The sequence below is a fragment of the Schistocerca cancellata genome, chromosome 7 (genome assembly GCF_023864275.1).
Source record: "Schistocerca cancellata isolate TAMUIC-IGC-003103 chromosome 7, iqSchCanc2.1, whole genome shotgun sequence".
Lineage (NCBI taxonomy): Eukaryota > Metazoa > Arthropoda > Insecta > Orthoptera > Acrididae > Schistocerca > Schistocerca cancellata.
Window position 1 is genome coordinate 592,228,335 of NC_064632.1, and position 26,083 is coordinate 592,254,417.

Consider the following 26,083-nt stretch of genomic DNA (forward strand, 5'->3'; position numbering starts at 1 on the left):
GACATGGATATTGCATACATTTGGTGGTCAGCAGACTACCACTCTGGAAGGGGTGGGAAGGATAGTGGGTAGGGCAGCTGTCATTTCAAGGCATGACGAGAGATAGTTGAAACCCTATCAGAGAATGGAGTAACATTGATGCAGTCCTGGATGGTTCTGAGTCATGAGGAGAGTGCTCCTTCTTGGCCAGACAGTGCGTGTAGGAGAGCTGGTAGGTGATTGCAGAGACAAGGCATGAGTGATCTGTTTCTCTACAAGGTTGGGAGGATAATTTTATCTGTGATGGCTTCGGTGAGGCCCTTGGTATATTTGGAAAGGGGTTGTTCATCACTGCAGATGCAACAACTATAGGTGGATAGGCAGTACGGAAGGGACTTCTTGGTATGGAAAGGGTGACAAATGTAGAAGTGGAGATACTGCTGGTGGTTGGTACATTTAATATGGGCAGTGGTACTGATGTAAAGACCTTGAGGCAGAGGTCCACGTGGTGGCTCATTGGGTTGAGGAGGACCAGGTGAAGTGAATGGGATAGAAAGAGTTAAGGTTCTGGAGGAATGTGGATAGGACATTCTCAGTCTCAGTTCATATCAAGAAGATGCCATCACTGAATCTGAACCAGGCGAGGAGTTTAGTATTCTGCATGATTAGGAATGATTCCTCTAGATGGCCCATGAATAGGTCAGCATAGGATGGTGCCATGCAGGTACCCATTGCTGTACCAAATACTTGTTTGTAGATGATGCCTTCGAAGGAGATGTAACTGTGGATAAAGATATAATGTTAGGGTGATCAGAAAGGAGTTTGTAAGTTTTGAGTCAGTTGAGCACTAGGTAATCATTGAGGATTCTAGTGTAGAAGGGAAGTGGCATCAACAGTGACATGCAGAGTGCCATGTGGTAAAGGAACAGGAACTGTGGAGAGTCAGCGGAAGAAGTGGTTGATGTCTTTTTTATAAGAGGGTAGCTTATGAGTAATAGACTGAAGGTGTGGGTCCATGAGAGCAGAGATTCTCTCAGCAGGGGCTCAGTAAATGGCCACAATGGGGCATCCTGGGTGGTTGGGCTTCTGGACTTTAGGAAGCATGAAGAACGTAGGAGAGAAGGGAGTGGCAGGGGTGAGGAGAGAGGTAGACTCAGGGCTCAGGGGAGAGGTTCTGGGATGGGCATAGGGATCTGAGGAGGAACTGGAGATCCTACTGGTTTTTCTGGAATGTGATAACTGTGGGAGGGTTTGTAGGTGGATGTATGTAACAGCTGGTGGAATTCCTCTGCCAGGTAATCCATGTGGTTCAAAACCACAGTGGTGAAGTCTTTGTTGACAGGTAGGATTATAAGGTTGGGACCAGTTTTTAGGTGATAGATTGTGGTTCTTTCTTTGGATGTAAGGTTGGTTTCCATGTTGAGGGATTTGGGGTATGATGGTGAGGCAAGGTTCAGGGAGTGGTTAGGTAACGGTGGGGATGGATCACAGTTGGATGGAGAAGTGATCTGAACCAAGAAGGATGCAATTTTAGGTTTGGGTTGAGTGTGACTGGTAGGGTTGGAGGGAAATAGTGCTTCCACTATAGGTAACAGAAGAAGGAGGGAAGGTGTTTAATAAGTCCTGCATGATACAGTTTTGGAGTGGGGCAAAGGGAAATGCCATTGGAAAGAGCTGATACTTTTGTGGGATTAATGCTTTTGTAGGAACTGTTCTTGGGTGTGTTACAGGTATGTTTGTGTTCTGCTTTGTGTATGGTGGTGGGATAGAGTTTCAGAGGATGTTATAAATGTAGTAGGTCTACAAGGCATTGTTTGTCGTCTATAAGGGGATGTAGGGGAGGCTTAAAGGCTGCTGTAGAGGTGATGGATAGTGGTGGTCTATGGCAGGAATAGGAGACAAAGAGACTGCAGAGTTAAAAAACTGGTGGTGTTAAAAAACTGGTGAAGTGTGTGCAGCTTTACTTCTTGGAAGGCAAGAGCTTCAATGTTAGAGGTGGGATGTAGGAATATGGGATTGCAGGGCAGCAGAACTTCATGGATGGTGATGAGGGGAAATATTGCAGGGAGGTTTGGGCTTGATTTACATGTTTAAGTACTGGCTGTATCTGAACAGATGGAGGTCATTGTGGAAGGAGGGGCTACAGCCAGAGAAGGATAATTTGATGGTCAGTCCATTTAGGGGGATTCCATGAGCTAGGCAACAATGAGGGAACAGTATGTGGAATGGTGTTCTGGCTAGTGATTAATATTTCCCACTTTTATCACCATTTTTAGTATATATTGGTCTCTTGAAAAGTTTAATTTTTTTGTCACTACCACCAAAAACATAATCCACACACTATATGGGTGCCATAAGTGTGGCTGCATGGTGACAATGCGCAATAATTAAATAGTTCTTCTTACTTTTTGTTTTCCACCATATTGCCCTTTGGCTCTCCCCAGACTCTTGCTCCATCTGCACTTCCAATGCTGTTAAAAAAGCTGCACAATGTTTTTAAACTTCCATCATGTAACACAAGAAGTCAAATATGAATTAATAACACATCAATTAACTTCTCAGATATACGTCATGGGACAAATTACAATAAGATTTCTGTTAATGCACAAGATCATTCACAGAATGAATCTTAACATTTCATTTGTTTTAAACAGCTTAACATGCAGTTTTCATGTGTGTCTGCGTGCATATATAACTTTTGGGATTTTACACACTTCGAAAGCAGGCCAGTGATTCCTGCAACTTCTGTTTGCATGTCCAAGCAAGTATTTCCTCTTGTGAAGCTGCTGTGATCACTGTCCCATGTTGAAGGGATGTGTTGTCACTCAAAATGAATTGTGATGTGCAAATAATAAAGACTGTCACTCAGAGGTAAGAAGACACAGGGACACACATCACTCCTTTTGACTGGTATGTATCACCATAGGATGCTCTCCTCTTCTCATTCTACTACAAATTTATATTTTGAAGTAAAATCACTTCTAAATTGTGAATGGAATGATAGTTTAATTGAAATCAGAATAAAGATACTGAGTATTTAGTTATCAACATTCCTTACCTTAACTCGCCAGTATTTTCTGAACACAGTCTTTGTTATCCTCTGAGTCCCCCACTATATCACGCTCTGAGAAATGAATGTTGGTTCATAATAAATGAAAAGCACCAGTTTGCTTTTGTTCTACCAAGAACTGATGGAAGATTCTGTTAATATGAATGTTGGTTTCTTCAAAATAATTAAATACCTCACGAACAATTCCACCAACAGTCAAACCATGTGTTGCCAAGTGGACACAACTGAACTGGCATTGCAAACAATTACTGCTGCAAACACTTACTCAAAGAAAGAAATATAACAATTTTGCAGCATGTACACTCCACCTAGTGACTAATACTTGATCTATAGTTTCCACTGAGAAGTATAGGCAAGCAGGAACCAAAAGAAAGAAAGGGGAACACTGAAAAAACACATCTGTACAATGATGGGCACGGGAATTTTTGATAGGCTAGCAGTGTTCCAAAATGTTAACGTCATCCAGTAGGTCATTAATCTACAACACAAGGGTAAAAACACACTTCCTAGGGACATGCCTTTAGTTACTTCTGCCTGTGTCAGTGCCTCTTCATCCAAGATAACAGGCTGTGTCTTCCCTGTCAAGAAACCATCAACCCAGTCAAAAATCTTGCTTGATATCCATGTAATAATACTTAAGTTAATATATGTTGGTATAACATTGAATCAGGTGTTTTGGAAGTCCAAAAATATTGCATCCTCCTGATTACCTTGATCCATGGCTTTCTGGAAGTCACATAAAAAAAGTCCAATTTGGTTTTCACATGATTAATGTTTTCAGATTTCCTACAGACTGGCATGGAGGATGTCATTCTGATCAAGCTACCTCATTATGTTTAAGCTCAAAGTATGTTACACAATTCCACAACATAAATTTTATATTAGTTATGTGATCCTTTTTGCTATCCTTTTTGTAGACCAATGTGGCCTGTGCTTACCCTGTCAGTGGGCACAGTGTTCTGTTGCAGTGACCTGTGGTATACTATGATTGAACTGAAAGCTACTAAGCTCCAAATTTTGTCAGGTTTCAGTTTGTGAATATGAGACATGCTTAATTTATGTGAATTTTGCGGTTTCTCAATGCCATCATTCACATATACATCACCCATTTTTCCAGTGGGGAAGAAGTAAATTGGGGCTGTATTTGTGCTTTTGCTTTCCTGCTCTCAATTTCAATTGCTATATTATCCAAGTGTGTATTAGTACAACCAAAAGTCAATGATACCTGAACATCTTAAATAAATTAATTAAAGGCTCAGTTACAAAACTTTTGATTTCAAATTTTTAAAATTATTGTAACAAAGAGCAGTAGGGCACTTGAAGTGGGAAACCTATTTTTGTCATAGGTGTTGGCCACCGTCTAATATCGTACATCACTGCAACCAGTACTGCAAAACTCTGTATGAACAGGTATGTACACTCTCACACTGTCACAATCTCATAAACTTTAAATGAAATAGAAAACAAATAAACTACACCAATAAATAAATTTGACAAGGAACAGTAGGCTGAAGTTCAAGAGACTACTCAGGAAGAATCAAGATACAAAGAAGTTGAATATGGACATACTAATGAATGGAGAAATATATTTTAAGTTCTCCAAGGTTATAGATACTGCAATAAGCAATAGCTCTGTAGGCTGTTCAGTTGAAGAGGAATGGACATATCTAAAAAGAGTAATCACAGAACTTGAAAAGAAAAACAGAAGTAGAAATAAGGTAACTGTGAAGAAACTATGGGCAACAGAAGAAATACTTCAGTTGATCAACAAAAGAAGGAAGTATGAATGTGTTCAGGGAAACTCAGGAACACAGAAAAACAAGTCGCTGAGGAATAAAATAAATTGGAAGAGCAGGAAAGCTAAGATAAAATGGCTGCATGAAAAATGTGAAGAAATCGAAAAATAAATGATTGTCGGAAGGACTGACTCAGAATATAGGAAAGTCAAAACAACCTTCAGTGAAATTAAAAGCAAGAGGGGCATCATTAAGAGTGCAATGGGAATTCCACTGATAAACACAGAGGAGAGAGTGGATATGTCGAAAGAGGACATTGAAGGCCTCTATGACGGGCAGAATTTGTCTGGTGTGATAGGAGAAAAAACAGGAGCTGATACACAAGAGATAATAGGGGATGTAGTACTAGAATCATATTTTAAAAGAGCTTTGGAAGACTTAAGATCAAATAAGGCAGAAGGGATACATAACATTCTATCAGAATTTCTAAAGTCATTGGGGGAAGTGGGTACAAAATGACTATTCATGTTGGTATGTAGAATGCATGACACTTGTGATATACCATCTGACTTTCTGAAAAATATCATCCACACAATTGCGAAGACTGCAAGAGGAGACAAGTGCGAGAATTATCACACAATCAGCTTACAGCCCATGCATCCAAATTACTGATGAGAATAATATACAGAATAAAGGAAAAGAAGATTGAAGATGTGTTAGAATGATGATCAGTTTTATTAAGGAAGGTAAAGGCACCAGAAAGGCAGTTCTGACATTGTGGTTGATAACGGAAGTGAGACAAAAGAAAAATTAAGACAAGTACATAGGATCTGTCAACCTGGAAAAAGCATTCGACAATGTCAAATGGTACAAGGTGTTAGAAATTCTGAGGAAAATAGAAGTAAGCTATAGGGAGAGACGGGTAATATACAATGTGTACAAGAGCCAAGACGGAATAATAAGAATGGAAGACAAAGGACAAAGTGCTGGATTATAAAGGATGCAAGACAGGGATGCAGTCTTTTACCCCTACTGTTCAATGTATACATTCAAGAAGCAATGATGGAAATAAGAAACTTAACATCAGGGTTGATGGTCAGCAATATATGAAGTTAAGGAATTCTGGTACCTAGGTAGCAAAATAACGAATGATGGACAGAGCAAGGAAGACATCAAAATCAGACCAGCTCTGGCAAAAAGGACATTCCTGGCTAAGAAAAGTCTACTAGTATCAAACAAGGTCTTAATTTCAGGAAGAAATTTCTGATAATGTACGTTTGGAACAAAGCATTGCACAGTAGTGAAACATGGACTGTTAGAAAACCAGAACAGAAGAGAATCAAATCATTTGAGATGTGGTACTACAGACATGTATTGAAAATTAGGTGGACTGATAAGGTAAGGAATGATGGGGTTCTGTGCAGAATAGGAGAGGAAAGAAATATATGGAAAACTGTGGCAGGAAGAAGTGATAGGATGATAGGACATCTGTTAAGATATCACGGAATAACTTACATGGTTCTAGAGAGAGTTGTAGAGGATAAAAACTGTACAGGAAGACAGAGACTGGAATACATCCACCAAATAACTGAGGGTGTAGGTTTCATGTACTGCTCTGAGATGAAGAGGTTGGCACAGGAGAGGAATTCATGGCGAGCCACATCAAACCAGTCAAAAGACTGATGACTTTGATTGAAGGAAGGATGTGCATATGGTAATACAAGCACTAAAAGCCAATAATTATGAAGAAATTTTTTGCTGATGGCATTCAATTAAAATGTTATAGTATTGTATCAGATAAACAAGGCTTTTTGACACAACAAAACAGAAAATCAAAAAATGGTTTATTTGGTGGGCAGTAACCAATTACAATGGGCAACAGGTGACCAGGCAATGATTTGCAGTGCAAGAGACACTTGTGCAACCATATCACAGCATCACTGAGTTATGGAGGTACATTTTAGTCTATATTACAATGCAGTCTGTTGCATAGAGAAGTAGGATGAACTGTACTTACTCCCGAACATTGTTTTGTTTTTCTATCTTAAAATATATTCTGTGTTGGGGCAGAACAGGGTTGATTTTAAGTAATGATTTTCTAAGCAAGCATGGTAACTATAATGAAGACCTAAACAATGAAATGGGTAATTAGGTACTGGCCTGAAAGCAAAGATAGGATCAAGCACTGTTGAGTGGGAAGTTATAGACAGAACAAACCAATGTTAACTTAAATGTTCAAAGTTACATTTGCAAATGATCTATTTGTGACAAATATTAAACTGGACACTAATAATATTAATACAGAACAGTTAAATACCACATTAAAGATCAAAATAAATAAAACTAATGAGAAAATAGACCAACAGGCCAATAACAACAATGTAAATTCCTTGGTGGAATAATTTGTAAAATAAAGAAAAAGCAACCACTCATCTACAGCTGATTGAGGCATGGTGTTTAGACACACTCTACAGAAAACAGTATTTGCACTAACTTTTGAGCCCTTACTCTTTCTCTAGCAAAAGTACACACATCCACAACACATACAACAACCAATACACGCAAACGAGCACACCTGTGCTGATGGTGAGACTGATTGTTGTCTATTAATTATTGAGAGCAGTTGCCTGTGTGATGGATGTAGAGAGGTGGTAGGGAGGGATGCAAGAGGCAAGGAGAGCATGGGAAAATCTTTCAATGGATGACTCATTGGATTCACAACAAGACAAAAGTAATTCAGTGAGTAAAGCATGATTCATTGGATGTACAACAAGACAAAAGTAATTCATTGAGTAGAGCATGGTTCATTGGACGCAAAACATGACAAAAGGGGTTCAGTGAGTACAGCATGCATGAAGAAGGGGGCAGGGGAAGTGAGATGAAGAGGGAGATGTGGAGGGAAGATAGATAGTGAGAGGTGTGAAAAAGGGGAGAAAGAGGGAAAGGTGGTGTGAAAGGGGGAGAGCGGGGGGGGGGGGGGGAGGGAGAGAGAATGCCTGCATGGGGGGAGGGTGGAGGAGAGAGAGGAAGAGTGGTGGTAGAAGGCAGTACACAATTTGTATGGGGAAGGAGTTCTGTAGACAGAAGAGACAATGGAAAAGATAAGATGAGACAGTGGGAAACAGGTTAGCAGAAGCTTATGTCAGTGGGATAGTGAGAGCACGGGATATGATAGAGAGACATTTCTCACCTGCATAGCTCAGAAAAACTAGTGATGGGAGGAAGTATCTGAGTGGCTCATGCAGTGAAACAGCTGTTGAAATCATTTGTGTTATGGTGTGCAGCATGTTCAGCAATAGGATCGTCAATTTTGTGGTTTGCCACAGTTTGGTGATTGCCATTTTTGTGAGTTGACAGTTTGTTACTTGTCATGCCAATGTAGAATGCTGCACATTATTTGTAGTTTAACTGATATGTAGCATGGCTGTCTTCACATGTGGGCCTGTCATTTATAGGGTAGGAAATACCTCTGACTGGACTGTGGGGGGTGGGTGTATAGGGCAGGTCTTTCACCTGGGTCGACCACAAGAGGATGAGTCATGGGGTGCAGAAATGTTAGCAGGATTGTACAATCCTGGAAATGGAAAAAAGAATACATTGACACCGGTGTGTCAGACCCACCATACTTGCTCCGGACACTGCGAGAGGGCTGTACAAGCAATGATCACACGCACGGCACAGTGGACACACCAGGAACCGCGGTGTTGGCCGTCGAATGGCGCTAGCTGCGCAGCATTTGTGCACCGCCGCCGTCAGTGTCAGCCAGTTTGCCGTGGCATACGGAGACCCATTGCAGTCTTTAACACTGGTAGCATGCCGCGACAGCGTGGACGTGAACCGTATGTGCAATTGACGGACTTTGAGCGAGGGCGTATAGTGGGCATGCGGGAGGCCGGGTGGACGTACCGCCGAATTGCTCAACACGTGGGGCGTGAGGTCTCCACAGTACATCGATGTTGTCGCCAGTGGTCGGCGGAAGGTGCACGTGCCCGTCGACCTGGGACCGGACCGCAGCGACGCACGGATGCACGCCAAGACCGTAGGATCCTACGCAGTGCCGTAGGGGACCGCACCGCCACTTCCCAGCAAATTAGGGACACTGTTGCTCCTGGGGTATCGGCGAGGACCATTCGCAACCGTCTCCATGAAGCTGGGCTACGGTCCCGCACACCGTTAGGCCGTGTTCTGCTCACGCCCCAACATCGTGCAGCCCGCCTCCAGTGGTGTCGCGACAGGCGTGAATGGAGGGACGAATGGAGACGTGTCGTCTTCAGCGATGAGAGTCGCTTCTGCCTTGGTGCCAATGATGGTCGTATGAGTGTTTGGCGCCGTGCAGGTGAGCGCCACAATCAGGACTGCATACGACCGAGGCACACAGGGCCAACACCCGGCATCATGGTGTGGGGAGCGATCTCCTACACTGGCCGTACACCACTGGTGATTGTCGAGGGGACACTGAATAGTGCACGGTACATCCAAACCGTCATCGAACCCATCGTTCTACCATTCCTAGACCGGCAAGGGAACTTGCTGTTCCAACAGGACAATGCACGTCCGCATGTATCCCGTGCCAGCCAACGTGCTCTAGAAGGTGTAAGTCAACTACCCTGGCCAGCAAGATCTCCGGATCTGTCCCCCATTGAGCATGTTTGGGACTGGATGAAGCGTCGTCTCACGCGGTCTGCACGTCCAGCACGAACGCTGGTCCAACTGAGGCGCCAGGTGGAAATGGCATGGCAAGCCGTTCCACAGGACTACATCCAGCATCTCTACGATTGTCTCCATGGGAGAATAGCAGCCTGCATTGCTGCGAAAGGTGGATATACACTGTACTAGTGCCGACATTATGCATGCTCTGTTGCCTGTGTGTATGTGCCTGTGGTTCTGTCAGTGTGATCATGTGATGTATCTGACCCCAGGAATGTGTCAATAAAGTTTCCCCTTCCTGGGACAATGAATTCACGGTGTTCTTATTTCAATTTCCAGGAGTGTATTAGGGATGGACAAGGATATCCTGTAGGTTACATGGGATGTGGAACTTTGTTTTTGTTGCTGTGGATAGGGTTTTAGGTAGGATATCCCTCATTTCCGAGGATGGCAAGAGGTAGTCAAAGACCTGGTGAAGGATGTGGCTGATCTTTTCAAGACCAGGGTGGTATTAGGAGATCAGAGGTTTGCTGGTCGGAGGCTGGTTAACAGGTTTACTGATGCCAGAAGAGGAGATAGCATGTGAGATCTGTTTAGGGATGAGCTGAAAAGGGTACTGCCAATAAAGTTTCTGATAAGGTTATTGATATATTTCAACAACTCATGTTCTCCACTGCAGACATGTTATTCATGAGAGGCAAGGCTAAGGCCATAAGGAAGAAACTGTTTGACATGGAATGGGTGTCAGTTGTCAAAGTAGATGTACTGTTAGTGGTTAGTGCACTTCATATGAACAGACATATTTATGGAACCATCTGAGTGGTGGAGATTGACATCTAGGAAGGTGGTTTAAAAAATCACTTAGCAATTATTGAAATAGTTTTTACTGATTGTAAAATTACATTGCTTAAATATTCATGGATTCCAGTGTGATTATAATAAACAATATTCCACATTAAAATTACTGAAAAATGTTTTAGTTATATCAAAATGTTACTTTGTGAATGTTAATTTTCGTTTACAAGGTTGACTGTTGTGGCATTCAGAACTACATAACATGTAAGATGATTTGCACAAAGTTGGTTTGCCAACCAGTTACTATACACTATTTTTTTCTCTTCCTATTGCTTCAATGCTGATAAAATTTTCCTTGCTCAATGCAAATTGATTCCTAATGCACAATGACTTCATTTTGCCAGCTTTGGTACGAAGTTGATAAAATTCAATATCCTGAATATTTATCACCTCTGATGTTATTGGTTTAGCATCATTTTGGTACTTTAATTTTCACATTTTGTAGAACTGAATGTTTTAGTATTTTATTAGAAGATGCTACTTTCATTTTCTCTGCTTGGATCTGAGTACCTTATTTGGCAGCCTCTTGGACCTGCTTCACTTTGTTAACACTGTTGGAAGTTGCCAATGTCTCATCTCATCCACCAGTTGGTGCCAGTGTCTTGGTGTTAACTGTCATCAAATCCCGGATTTCTGCTGCTTGTTCAACTGCTGCAGCCCCACTTTGTACCTGCATTCTTTCTGTTCCAATATTTGATTCACTGAAATCACTTCCTTGACCATTATATTCCCTTTCTTGTGGGTTAGTCATCATGGTGCTTTCAACATTGTTTCCATATCCTCCCCAGTGATTGCATTTTTTTTTATTAAATCATGTGGAATAAAGAGCTGCCAATGATCATTTTCACTGGGACACTAAACATGGCTTCTTATGGTGAACATCCGATCCTTTCATTTTAAACACTATTTTTCATTGCTTGCACAAATGTTAATCCTTCAGACAATTTTGAAATTTTATTTGTTCCCACCAACAATGATAATGTATTTTCAATGTCTTGATTTGCTCTTTTGACTGATCCCTGAGACCAATTGTGCCTTGGCTTCCCATGGACTTTGTTGATTGCACATGCTCGCATAACATGGTTAATAAGTTGTACTCTTTCCAATTGAAAACTCTGTTGGTTTTTGTCACTGCAGTTCACACATTCATGGCAGATTATGCTTAGGGCCAGAAGATGACACTTTCTGGTGTCAAAACTCATAGCATGTTTTCAATAAATAACATTGAATTACAATACAGCTGTTGGTTTCAATCCCATCATTCAAGTACTGGTACTATTTATATATTATTCAGTATACCACAAAAACTTTGGATGGCTAGGTTACAATATTCTCTACCATTATCAAAATGAAGGTGGTAAAATATCTATTTCTGCCAAACAAATTCAGACAGTCTTCATATCTTTAATATTAACCTATTTACTTATCTTTCTTTACCATCTCCAACAGAGGCTAATTTATTTTTATTCTGCATGGCATTGGAGTAAATATCAAAACTTAAGCATTTCATTGGTAATAAAATTATGTTATATTCTATTCACCTCATTCCTGAGATACAACTTCTTCTCCTTTCCCATCAACGTATCTCAATTGAGATGGTGTCCCTATGTACAGTATTTTCCAGTTAATCCCATAACTTAACATAACTGTAGGTCTTCCTCCCTTGGTACAGGTACCCTAACTCACATCGTACTATATACAGGGTGTTACAAAAAGGTTCGGCCAAAATTTCAGGAAACATTCCTCACACACAAATACAGAAAAGATGTTATGTGGACATGTGTCCGGAAACACTTAATTTCTATGTGAGAGCTCATTTTAGTTTCCGCAGTATGTACTGTACTTCCTCGATTCACCGCCAGTTGGCCCAATTGAAGGAAGGTAATGTTGACTTCGGTGCTTGTGTTGACATGCGACTCATTGCTCTACAGTATTAGCATCAAGCACATCAGTACATAGCATCAGCAGGTTAGTGCTCATCACGAATGTGGTTTTGCAGTCAGTGCAATGTTTACAAATGCGGAGTTGGCAAATACCCATTTGATGTATGGATTAGCACGGGGCAATAGCCGTGTGTGGTATGTTTGTATCGAGACAGATTTCCAGAATGAAGGTGTCCCGACAGAAAGACGTTCAAAGCAATTGATTGACGTCTTAGGGAGCACGGAACATTCCAGCCTATGACTCACGACTGGGGAAGACCTAGAATGATGAGGACACCTGCAATGGATGAGGCAATTCTTCGTGCAGTTGACGATAACCCTAATGTCAGCATCAGAGAAGTTGCTGCTGTACAATGCTATGGGAGAACCAGTTGTTTCTGTACCATGTACAGCGTGTGCAGGCACTATCAGCAGCTGATTGGCCTCCACAGGTACACTTCTGCGAATGGTTCATGCAACAATGTGTCAATCCTCATTTCAGTGCAAATGTTCTCTTTACAGATGAGGCTTCATTCTAATGTGATCAAATTGTAAATTTTCACAATCAACATGTGTCGGCTGACAAGAATCCGCACGGAATTGTGCAATCACGTCATCAACACAGATTTTCTGTGAACGTTTGGGCAGGCATTGTTGGTGGTGTCTTGATTGGGCCCCATGTTCTTCCATCTACACTCAATGGAGCACGTTATCATGATTTCATACGGGATAATCTACCTGTGCTGCTAGAACATGTGCCGTTACAAGTGCTAGAACATGTGCCATTACAAGTACAACACAACATGTGGTTCATGCACGATGGAGCTCCTGCACGTTTCAGTTGAAGTGTTCGTACGCTTCTCAACAACAGATTCGGTGACCGATGGATTGGTAGAGGTGGACCAATTCCATGGCCTCCATGCTCTCCTTACCTCAACACTCTTGACTTTCATTTATGGGGGCATTTGAAAGCTCTTGTCTAGTGCAACCCCGGTACCAAATGTAGAGACTATTTGTGCTTGTATTGTGGACAGCTGTGATACAATACGCCATTCTCCAGGGCTGCATCAGCACATCAGGGATTCCATGCGACGGAGGGTGGATGCATGTATCCTCGCTAACGGAGGACATTTTAAACATTTCCTGTAACAAAGTGTTTGAAGTCATGCTGGTACATTCTGTTGCTGTGTGTTTCCATTCCATGATTAATATGATTTGAAGAGAAGTAATAAAATGAGCTCTAATATGGAAAGTAAGCATTTACGGACACATGTCCACATAACATATTTTCTTTCTTTGTGTGTGAAGAATGTTTCCTGAAAGTTTGGCTGTACCTTTTTGTAACACCCTGTATATTTGGGTGTTCTCTCCAATTTGAAAGTATTATCTCCATCCCCAACAAACATTTTTTTTAAATTTTTTTATTAAACAAGACTTAGACTCTTATGATCCACAGTGTCCAGGTTAATTATTCTGCCCATAAAAGTATATGAATTATAAATCTAAGTATACTCACTTTGTTGGCAGAGTGGAGGACAGTACCCAGGCACACAACCAGAGTAACATTTTCCTGTATATATGTCACAAGTAGTGTTATCTTTACATTTACCACAGTACTGATGACACGAAGCACCATACCGTCCTTCTGAACATGCTAGAATCAAAATTAAAATAAAGTAAGAAATACAAACAGGATCATAAACAACAAATATATAAATTGTATTTTATCTTTTACTTTTTTATTGCAAAGTTCTTTTAACAGAAAAGTTTACGGGAGCTCTTTTATATCATGATAGAAATTACTGATAGTTATGGTGAAGGGAAGTTCCTTGCTTCAATATAAATGAAGGGCTTATCTGAAGAAAGTTCTAACCCACAAGAGCATATTTTGAGATCTTGGATGTTACACATTTGGTTTAATTCAAAGATAGGTACATATATACAATAAGACAAAACAATTTGTACAGCAGAAGGTACTTTCTAGTGATGCACATGGAACTACATGTGACTACCAAGTGATTCATGTGACTACCAAGTGATTCAAACACACAACAGATAAAGTGATCATCTTAGTTCTAACTAAATTGAGGGTTATCCCTTTCCTTTGCTGTCCACTTCAAATAATGGATGGAGTCAAGGCAAAAACTCACCATACAGCAGAGGCACTGAATCACCGAATCACATAAACAAGACCGGAAAAGTTGCTGTGCTCTTTGTGACATGTCTTTTCAGAGAAAATTACAAATTATGTATACATACATCTATATCTCCATCAGTTCTCAGCTGACTACACTTTACTGGAACTACAGCTCGACTGAGTTGAAGTGTTGTATTGTACAGAGTAGGTGAAAGCAAAATGGAGGTTGGGAAGGGAAGGAAGAGTTGAATGGGAGGGTAGTTGGTGGCTGGGAGGGAGAGGCAGCAAGCACACTGTTTAAAAAAGGGCCATCCATGAAAATGTTCTAACACAGAAAGGTGGATTGGTTGGTTGTATGATTAAACTGACCAGACTACTAGGTCATCAATCCCTTTTTCCCTGAACAGGCAGGTCTATGTGGCTATACATGAGAGATGGCCTACTGCGTAAAACCTAAGGGAACAAAGCTGTAAGGTCTACCAAAGGTTAACAATGGCTAGATAAGGGACAAAAAGAAGAAAACCAGAAACAGGAAGAAAAGCAGGCAAGGTGGCTCATCTAGGGTGCGGTTGGAAGCTCCAAAAGCAGAGTGCAGTGAGGGGAGATACATCCTCCACCCTCTGCCACTTACCAGAGGTACCTCACTCAGAAATTACCTAAGAACAACTAGCTTCGTGGACAGGGCAGGAGAAAAAGATAAAGTTGAACAAATGGTGTGGAAGGGTGAGTGGGGGAGGGTGGGGGGGGGGGGGGGGGGGGCAGGAAGGAAGAGTAAAAGAGCAGGTAGAGTGAGCAAAGGGCTGGACCATCAAGCCCAGACAGCTGCAGCCTGGTCTGGGTATAGGACGCAACAGAGTGTTCTGCCAACCTCTCAACAGGCCAATATGGTTATGAAGCCCCTTCACAAACAAAACTTAAAATTATGTCAGCCAATGAGAGATCATTTCCTAACACCAGGGGTACTAAGTCAGGAAAATTAAGAGTCTGCCGCAAGGTGGGTAGGTTGAGAGAAATCAGCAAAATATGGACCACCATCAAAAGGGAACCACAACTGGGGGTGGGTCCTTATGACTGAGGAGATGACTATGAGCCAGCCAAGTATGTATGATGCAAAGTCAGCAAAGGAGTCATCACGAGAGGCCTGCATGGAGGATCTCCACAGATTCTAGACTCCTTTATCACCTGTAGTTTGTTCAGTGAAGTCAGACTAAACCATTCCATATTCCAGGTCCCTGAATCTTGATGGCATAATATCAATTGAAGGTCTGTTTCTGGAATACCAAACTCAAGAGTCGGCTTAGTGGTGGCCAGTTTGGCCAGGCTATCAGCAAGTTCATTTCCCAGGATCCCAACATGGCTCAGGGTCCAGATGAAGGTCACCGAGTGTCTGCACTGTTCAAGGGCATACAAGAAATCCTCAATAGTCACGGCCAAGGGATGGCATGGGTAACACTGGTCAAGAGACTGCAAACGGCTGAAGGAGTCACTGAAAATGAAAAAGGACTCACTGGCACTGGAACAGATTGCTCAAGAGCGTGAGAGATGGCTACTACCTCCTCAGTGAAAACACTACAACCATCTGCCAACGATACACAGTTCAGTATGTTCCATGTGAATATAAAGCCATCAGTATAGACTACTACTGCTCACCAGGATAGGCAAAGGATGGAGAGCCTCAGGATGCACCAAACCAAGGGGTGCACTATGGAGGTGTACATGAGTGGGCCCAGAGAAGAGGTGGTAGAGGAAACAGTTGGTGTTCAGTGGGATGGACTGGGTGCAGACTGCTATTATAATCCCTAATCTGGACTGCCGTTGAAGGAGATGGATTTCCGTGTTTGGAAGGAGGAGATAGTAGTTCAGCTGCTTAGGGGAGCTGCCAACATGTGTAGCATAACTGACAAGCTGTTTTTGGCACCTGATCCACAATGGAGAGACCTAGCCTCCATGAATTTGCTGTTTACAAAGATAGTTCAAAGGGCTCCTGTCGCAAGTCAAACCCCACAGTGGTGCATCAGATCCAGTATCAGCAATGCTGAGGGGATGCCGATCTATATGCCACACTCTCATAATCAAGATGGGATTTTATTTGGGCTTTGTAAAGCTGCACAAGGGCAGTGTGATCTGCACCCCAGCTGATGTTACTCAGATAGTGAAATGCTTTATGGCACATCCACCACTTTCGCTTAAGCTGGCGAAGATGGGGACTCCATGTGAACTGAGTACTTAAGACGATTCCTAAAAAGTGATAAGTCTCCACCAAATTGAGTAGTTGAGTAGTAGTTTAGATAAAGCTCTGGTTGTGGGTGAATGGTATGACATCAACAGAAATACATGACTTGAGTCTTGAAGGCTGAAAACTGATATCCATGGTTGAGGGCCCTTGCCTTGCAGTTGACATTCAGTAACACCCACACTAGAGAAGCAATAGTAGAGGCAAAAGTTGCCAGTATACTAGGAGGGTGATACTGAGGTCCCCTTAGATGCTGCTAGACAATTGATGGCTACTACAAACAAGAGAGCCATGCAGAATGAAGTCTTGCAGGACCCCATTCTCATGGATATGGGGAGGACCATGGGAGTTGTAACAACAACAACTGTACATATAATAATTTTTCTTCTGATTTTCGATGAATTAGTGTAAGCAATGTTTTGATTTCATTTCCTTTTCTTTTCGTGTCATTATGTTAAAGAAACTGTAAGCAACTTTCGAGGTGAATATTAATGTTTATGTCAAATTTCAAGCTATGCTATTACAGAAGTGAAGTGTAACACATGTTGAATCTATTGTAACATGTTTAAAATTGTAATTGTGCACCTGGTCCATACGTAGGCAATGTATTAGGATATGTGGAATGTAAAACCTTTGGTGAATACCCTATCTGTAGGGGAGCGGTAAAGGGTGGATGGCAGGCGAGCGCGGGAAAATGCACACGGGCGCGGCACGGCATAACGGGCTCAGCAATACAGTCAGAGTTGGGTATCGGTCTGAGGAACATGTTCCGGATCGAGGATGCTATCCTGGAAAAAGTGGTTTCATTGAGCCTCGGATGTGCCGTTTCCGACAACTATACAGCATGGCTATATTCTATAGGCACTGAATTGAAAAGGATTGCGACGCTAAGAAGAAGCAAAGTGCCAATACAGCAAGAGCCATAGCTGTGATTGTATGTGTGCTGTGTGCCTCGCCATCACGCCGCCCACCAACTGCCGCATCGACTCGCACAGGTTGAGTCTTTAGAATTGTATTCGTGTGGACCAGTGTTAATTTTGTTCCTGACTGTTCAATAACAACTTAACTTTTACCAGAATTGTCCTATCAATTAATTATCCTTATCACTAACCTAGACAGGGTCCTTTCCACATGTTGTGCAATCCGAGTGCCCCGAAATGAAGATTTAAAGTTTATGTTAATAAGAATTTCCTGCAGACCTTTTTATGCTAGAATGAATTTTAAGGAGCTTTATTGTTAATGAAAATATAAGCAAAGAACAAAGGTCTGACAAATTTGGAAGATAATTTTGGAATTGGTTTAGTAATGAAGCTTAAATAATTTGAGACAAAAATAATGGTAGTTAAATGAGGAAGTAATAAGACTAAAAGAGTAGTATTTTGTAAATCTTGAGTGCTTAATGTTTCCAATAGTTAATAGTTTCAACACAGTGATCATAACAGTTTCAGGGCCCCCCCCCCCCCCTTCCACTCTTTTCTTTTCCATTCATTTAAATTCTGGAGTGTACTGAACTGATTTGACCTGTAAAGTTAAAGTCAATATAAAACCTAAATTTATCAGTGTTTACTCTTATTAAAATTGACATTGTATGTGTGTTTCAAAAGTGCTATTTCTAGGGTAATCTATGCCCGATTTCAGTCGGATCAATAGACAAAATGCAGTTTGTAGTAATCATTGTAGTGTAATGTTGTGTATTTACAGCTTGTACAAATTAGTACAGAAAGGGAAAATATTAGTTCAGTAGATTTTTCTGGTTCTAAAATTTACCATATAATGCAGTATTACTACGTGTTGTTATGCTTGTATGTACATCCACTTGTACAAGGAAAAAACTCACTTAATGCCTAATTAGGCTGGCCACCGTATTATTAACAATTGGTAGCATCTGCTGTGTATGTTTCTTGCCCGTCCTAACGTGTAGTTGCACTCTATACCTTCTTGAAGTCTGAGGTTTTTTCACAGGTCTCATACATCTTGCTCGCCAGATGGAAGAGTTTTGTCATGACTGGCTCTCCCAATGCTATCAGTAGTTCCAACATAATGTTGTCTACTCTTGAGGCCTTGTTTTGACATAGGTCATTCAGTGCTCCGTCAAATTCTTCATGCAGTATTGTATCACCAGTCTCATCATCATCTTCATCCTCTTCCTTTTCCAAACACTCCTCTCAAGTACATCATAGTATGCTTGCAATATCCTGGTAGATTTTTTAATATTTAGCAAAAGTTATTAAATTGTTTACCAGAATTATGATGTTTGCATGGAAGACTCCAGCAGTTTTTAGAAAACAGCCTCCAAAAACTGAAGTCATAGACTAAGGCACCATTCTATAAATGCAAAGTGTATAGTTGAGTTCACAATTAACTGTAATTTATCTACATCTACATCTACATTTATACTTCGCAAACCACCCAACGGTGTGTGGTGGAGGGCACTTTATGTGCCACTGTCATTACCTCCGTTTTCTGTTCCAGTTGTGTATGGTTTGCGGGAAGAACGACTGTCTGAAAGCCTCCGTGAGTGCTCGAATCTCTCTAATTTTACATTCATGATCTCCTCGGGAGGTATAAGTAGGGGGAAGCAATATATTCGACACCTCATCCAGAAACGCACCCTCTCGAAACCTGGCGAGCAAGCTACACCGCGATGCAGAGCGCCTCTCTTGCAGAGTCTGCCACTTGAGTTTGCTAAAATTCTCCATAACGCTATCACGGTTACCAAATAATCCTGTGACAAAACACACCGCTCTTCTTTGGATCTTCTCTATCTCCTCCATCAACCCGGTCTGGTACGGATCCCACACTGATGAGCAATACTCAAGTATAGGTCAAACAAGTGTTTTGTAAGCCACCTCCTTTGTTGATGGACTACATTTTCTAAGGACTCTCCCAATGAATCTCAACCTGGCACCCTCCTTACCAACAATTAATTTTATATGATCATTCCACTTCAAATCGCTCCGCACGCATCCTCCCAGATATTTTACAGAAGTAACTGCTACCAGTGTTTGTTCCTCTATCATATAATCATACAATAAAGGATCCTTCTTTCTATGTATTCACAATACATTACATTTGTCTATGTTAAGAGTCAGTTGCCACTCCCTGCACCAAGTGCCTATCTGCTGCAGATCTTCCTGCATTTCACTACAATTTTCTAATGCTGCAACTTCTTTGTATACTACAGCATCATCCGCGAAAAGCCGCATGGAACTTCCGACACTATCTACTAGGTCATTTATATATATATTGTGAAAAGCAATGGTCCCATAACACTCCCCTGTGGCACACTAGAGGATACTTTAACGTCTGTAGACATCTCTCCATTGTTTGCTAAAAACTTCCAACACTATCTACTAGGTCATTTATATATATTGTGAAAAGCAATGGTCCCATAACACTCCCCTGTGGCACACCAGAGGATACTTTAACGTCTGTAGACATCTCTCCATTGTTTGCTAAAAACTCTTCAATCCAGCCACACAGCTGGTCTGATATTCCGTAGGCTCTTACTTTGTTTATCAGGCAACAGTGCGGAACTGTATCAAAGGCCATCCAGAAGTCAAGGAAAATAGCATCTACCTGGGAGCCTGTATCTAATATTTTCTGGGTCTCATGAACAAATATGAACATGAACAAATAAAGCGAGTTGGGTCTCACACGATCGCTGTTTCTGGAATCCATGCTGATTCCTACAGAGTAGATTCTGGGTTTCCAAAAATGACATGATACTCGAGCATAAAACATGTTCTAAAATTCTACAACAGATCAACGTCTGAGATACAGGTCTATAGTTTTGCGCATCTGCTCGATGACCCTTCTTGAAGACTGGAACTACCTGTGCTCTTTTCCGATCATTTGTAACCTTCCGTTCCTCTAGAGACTGGCGGTGGGGGGGGGGGGGGGGGGGGCAAGTTCTTTCGCATTCTCTGTGGAGAATCAAACTGGTATCCCATCAGGTCCAGTGGACTTTCCTCTGTTGAGTGATTCCAGTTGCTTTTCTATTCCTTGGACACTTATTTCGATGTCAGCCATTTTTCCGTTTGTGCGAGGATTTAGAGAAGGAACTGCAGTGCGCTCTTCCTCTGTGAAACAGCTCTGGAAAAAGGTGTTTAGCATTTCAGCTTTACGCATGTCATCCTCTGTTTCAATGCCATCATCATCCCGGAGTGTCTGGATATGCTGTTTTGAGCCACTTACTGATTTAACATAAGACCAGTCGGTACATAGAATTTTACTTTCGAATTCACTGAACGCTTCACACATAGCCCTCCTTATGCTAACTTCGACATCGTTTAGCTTCTGTTTGTCTGAGAGGTTCTGGCTGTGTTTAAACTTGGAGTGAGAATCTCTTTGCTTTCGCAGTAGTTTCCTAACTTTGTTGTTGAACTACGGTGGGTTTTTCCCGTCCCTCACAGTTTTACTCGGCACATACCCGTCTAAAATGCATTTTACGATTGCCTTGAACTTTTTCCATAAACACTCAACATTGTCAGTGTTGGAATAGAAATTTTCGTTTTGATCTGGTAGGTAGTCTGAAATCTGCCTTCTATTACTCTTGCTAAACAGATCAACCTTGCTCTCTTTTTTTATATTCCTATTAACTTCCATATTCAGGGATGCTGCAACGGCCTTATGATCACTGATTCCCTGTTCTGCACTTACAGAGTCGAAAAGTTCGGGTCTGTTTGTTATCAGTAGATCCAAGATGTTATCTCCACGAGTTGGTTCTCTGTTTAATTGCTCGAGGTAATTTTCGGATAGTGCACTCAGTATAATGTCACTCGATGCTCTGTCCCTACCACCCGTCCTAAACATCTGAGTGTCCCAGTCTATATCTGGTAAATTGAAATCTCCACCTAAGACTATAATATGCTGAGAAAATTTATGTGAAATGTATTCCAAATTTTCTCTCAGTTGTTCTGCCACTAATGTTGCTGAGTCGGGGGGTCGGTAAAAGGAGCCAATTATTAACCTAGCTCGGTTGTTGAGTGTAACCTCCACCCATAATAATTCACAGGAACCATCCACTTCTACTTCACTACAGGATAAACTATTACTAACAGCGACAAACACGTCACCACCGGTTGCATGCAATCTATCCTTTCTAAACACCATCTGTGCCTTTGTAAAAATTTCAGCAGAATTTATCTCTGGCTTCAGCCAGCTTTCTGTACCTATAACGATTTCAGCTTCAGTGCTTTCTATCAGTGCTTGAAGTTCTGGTACTTTACCAATGCAGCTTCGACAGTTTACAATTATAATACCAATTGCTGCTTGGTCCCCGCATGTCCTGACTTTGCCCCGCACCCTTTGAGGCTGTTGCCGTTTCTGTACTTTCCCAAGGCCATCTAACCAAAAAAATCTGCCCAGTCCACACCACACAACCCCTGCCACCCGTGTAGCCGCTTGCTGCGTGTAGTGGACTCCTGACCCATCCAGCGGAACCCGAAACCCCACCACCCTATGGCGCAATTCGAGGAATCTGCAGCCCACACGGTCGCAGAACCATCTCAGCCTTTGATTCAGACCCTCCACTCAGCTCTGTACCAAAGGGCCGCAGTCAGTCCTGTCGACGGTGCTGCAGATGGTGAGCTCTGCTTTCATCCCGCTAGCGAGACTGGCAGTCTTCACCAAATCAGATAGCCGCCAGAAGCCAGAGAGGATTTCCTCGGATCCATAGCGACACACATCATTGGTGCTGACATGAGCGACCACCTGCAGATGGGTGCACCCTGTACCCTTCGTGGCAACCGGAAGGACCCTTTCCACATCTGGGATGACTTCTCCCGGTATGCACACGGAGTGCACATTCGTTTTCTTCCCCTCTCTTGCTGCCATATCCCTAATGGGCCCCATTATGCACTTGACGCTGGAGCTCCCAACTACCAGTAAGCCCATCCTCTGCAACCACCCAGATCTTGCAGACTGAGGGGCAACCTCTGGAACAGGACAAGCAGCCATATCCGGCCGAAGATCAGTGCAAGACTAATTTATTGCAGAGGCAGTGTAAAGTTTCCTAATATTCAGACGCAGTTGGAGTAAGCAGTAGTGATGAATTATTTTACTTACGGGAATCACAGCTTCGGCCATGGAAACCTGGAGCACATGTACATACATTTGCCCTGCAGAAGATCACTCCTTCACATTCAGTAGAGAGAATAGAGCAGACTTCTGCACAGTTTTCGCCATATGAATTGGCTCCACATCCTGAAACAAGTATATAAGGCTATATGGTGTCTAGCAACTATCTTATACATAATATTCATTCTATTCTAAATACAAAGCTACATTTTAAAATTTTGCGTTATGTGTAACACTGAGAAGTACTCAAGCAGCCCAAAGATAGATGGCATAATGTACAAAGATACATCTGCTGGAATTAATGTTCTGGACTGGTGTGTATATAATGTGAGAATTAATGTATTTTTAACATTGCACTATAAGGCTGCAGACAATGTGTGAGTTTCTACACTTGATGGTGGACACACCTACATAGACAACAGTGCAATGAACAAAGTTAGGGGGTTCAATAGCATTAGTCTCAGCACCTCCACAGATATTTTTGCAGACAAACTATGAAAATGAAGAAGGAATGTGTGTTAATAGAACATATTTACATTATCATCATTTTCTGCATGACAATGTACTGATGCCTCTAATTCTTTTTCTATCATAATTATTTCACTTCTTTAATTTTTGAAGTATGAACATTGATAATTTTGTGTGGTCTTGACACTTGTGCCATGGTGGAAATGTGTTTAGATCTTCCAAACACTTTAATATGTTTTATTATATGCATTTGAGTCTACATTTCATTATATATGCTCCATATTTTTACTAGTGTATTTTGAAAACATTTCTTTACTGTTTGTACCTGACACAGTAAACATACATTCTAAAAACACACTTGTGTAAATGTGAAGCAGAAATAATGATATGTGCATGACAACATAATAGAAAACAATGCAATAAACAGGACAGCTAAATAGAGTATCAAGAGGGCACAGATATAAAGGAAGAACAATAAAAAATAGCCACTCAAGTTTCTTCAAAGATAAACATAATGAAATGTGTATTAATACAACAAATTTGTGATTAATATTGACTTATTGCTTAATCTGGCACAAAATTGAATACTGTTTCAGAAAACTTTTCATGAGAGAATTTATTTTGGATTATTATTTTTTCTGTAAATAATACCCATGTGGTCAATAAGAGGACAAGTACTTTTGAAGTTCTAGACTGCAACAGATGATTCAGAGTATAGCTTTTTAATAATGAAATATTATATCTGGGGTTAATATTCAGTATTGCTTGACAGAAAGAAATGAAGTGTAAACACAATTTTGGTCATCTGCTAGATAATTGTAAGAAATTTATTTTAAAGGAGATGATAATGTCAGTAATAAGAGCAGTGTGGGTGTCAGTTTGAATATGAGGACAAATACATCATAGTTTCAGTATCATATGAAGAAATTATTAATCACAAAAAAGACAATTTTAGTCAAATCATAGGCAATGTGATTCATATGTAGATGAATGATTTGGTAGACTTATATGTAGCAAACAGTGAAGAATCTGGTGAATTATTAGCATGTTACTCATATGTTTTCTCAGAAAAACCATGTCTTATAAAAGAATATACCAGTCATTTGAAGGGTCATATGTTTGTAAAAAAAACAAACAGGATGTATATAAGGATATACCAGTCATTTAAAGATTAAAGAGCATAAGCCATTAAAGGGTAAGAATTAAACTCTTTTCAGTAAAAATAGAGGCAGGTTGTGACAAAAAATTTCACATGATAAACATGGAAATCACAGAGTTCTCCAAGAGTGTGCATTGCAATTTGATTCACACTGTGGATAAGAAAGATGGCTCTGTCAGAATCATCATTAATGCAAAAGCTGCCAGCCAAATTATTTTGCCTCAAAGGGGTAAAAAAATGTATACAACAAAAATTTAAAGACATCAAACATATAACCAATTTACACTTAAATAGTAGTTGTTGGCAGTTAGAAATGCATTCAGAGAACAGGAAGTACAATGTGTTTCTTTATAATGAAAGATGTTACTAATTCAAGAGGAAACCATTTAAACAAAACGATTCAACATCAGCTTTAATTCGTATGTTGGACTAAGTAGTGGGATACAAATCACAAAAAAATGTTAATATTTACATCGATGCTATGGGAGGCAGCCAAATTAAAACTGAACACCTGCCACCATGGGACCAAGAAATGCTTTGTTTCAAAAATTGTCACCATATGTGTTAAGAGATTTATCACACTGGTGGATGAGACAATCAACTCCCATTTTGCAGAACATGGTCAGCCGCTGACAGGTCTGCACCCATTCTTGCACTTCATCATCCAACTGTAACCGACATCCATGTGTCTTTCTTCAGGTTGACAGAGATGTGAAAATCACACAGTGAAATATTCATTTCAAGTAAAATTCTGAAGATGTGCAATGTACATGTAGTATAGGAAAAGCCAAGAATAACAAAGATATTAGCTCTGTTATCATATGATAATAATAGAAAGTAGAGGAAGACTTGTACAGAAATGCTGTAACTCACAAGGTCTTTGCATGAACTATGAATACAGCAAGTTCAGGAGCAGTTTAGATTTTAGTGACTATTCACACTGCCCTTCTCTGTATACTTTCAATATCCCCAATTAGTCCTATCTGGTATGGGTCCCATACACTTGAGCAATATTCTAGAATTGGTCACATGAGTGATTCGTAAGCCATCTCCTTTGTAGATTGATTGACTTCCCCAGTATACTACCGACAAACTGAAGTCTACCCTTTACTTTAGCCACAGTGGAACCTATGCAATCATTACATTTCCTGTCCCTATGAAGTGTTACACCTAGATATTTAGACAAGATGGCCGATTCCAACCTTGACTCATTTATATTATAGTCAAAGGATACTACTTTTTTCTCATTTTGTGAAGTGCAAAATTTTACATTTCCAATCAGAGCAAGTTAACAGTCTCTGTACCACTTTAAGATTTTATCAAGATCTAACTGAATATTTATGCAGCCTCTTTTGGATAGTATTTTATTATAGATAACTGCATCATCTGCAAAAAGCCTGAGTTTACTATTAATATTGTTTGCAAGGTCATTAATATACAACATGAACAGCAAGGGTCCCAACACACTTCCCTGGGCACAACTGAAGTTACTTCTACATCTGATGATGAATCTCCATCCAAGATAACATGTTGTGTCCTCCATACCAAAAAGTCTTCAATCCTGTCACAAATTTCACTTGATATCCCATAAGATCACACTTTTGACAATAAATGTGTGTGTGGTACCACGCCAAACACTTTTCAGAAATCAAGAAATACTGCATCTACTTGACTGCCTTAATCCAAAGCTTTCAGTATGTCATGTGAGAAAAGTGTGAATTGGATTTCACATGATTGATGTTTTCATAATCCATGCTGGATGGCATTGAGGTCATTCTGTTCAAGATACCTCATTA

General features: G+C 40.9%; 1 protein-coding gene across 2 annotated transcripts in view; it reads right to left on the reverse strand.

Moving 5' to 3' along the window:
* Positions 1–26,083, reverse strand: part of LOC126091863 (tenascin-X-like) — a 771,043-nt gene that overhangs the window by 285,242 nt on the left and 459,718 nt on the right. For both annotated transcript variants that reach the window (XM_049907142.1, XM_049907141.1), the window contains 2 exons: positions 22,649–22,786; positions 13,726–13,863 (listed from right to left, as the gene is read on the reverse strand). In XM_049907142.1, the coding sequence (XP_049763099.1) occupies positions 13,726–13,863; positions 22,649–22,786 (276 nt within the window). The remainder of the gene's footprint in view (positions 1–13,725; positions 13,864–22,648; positions 22,787–26,083) is intronic.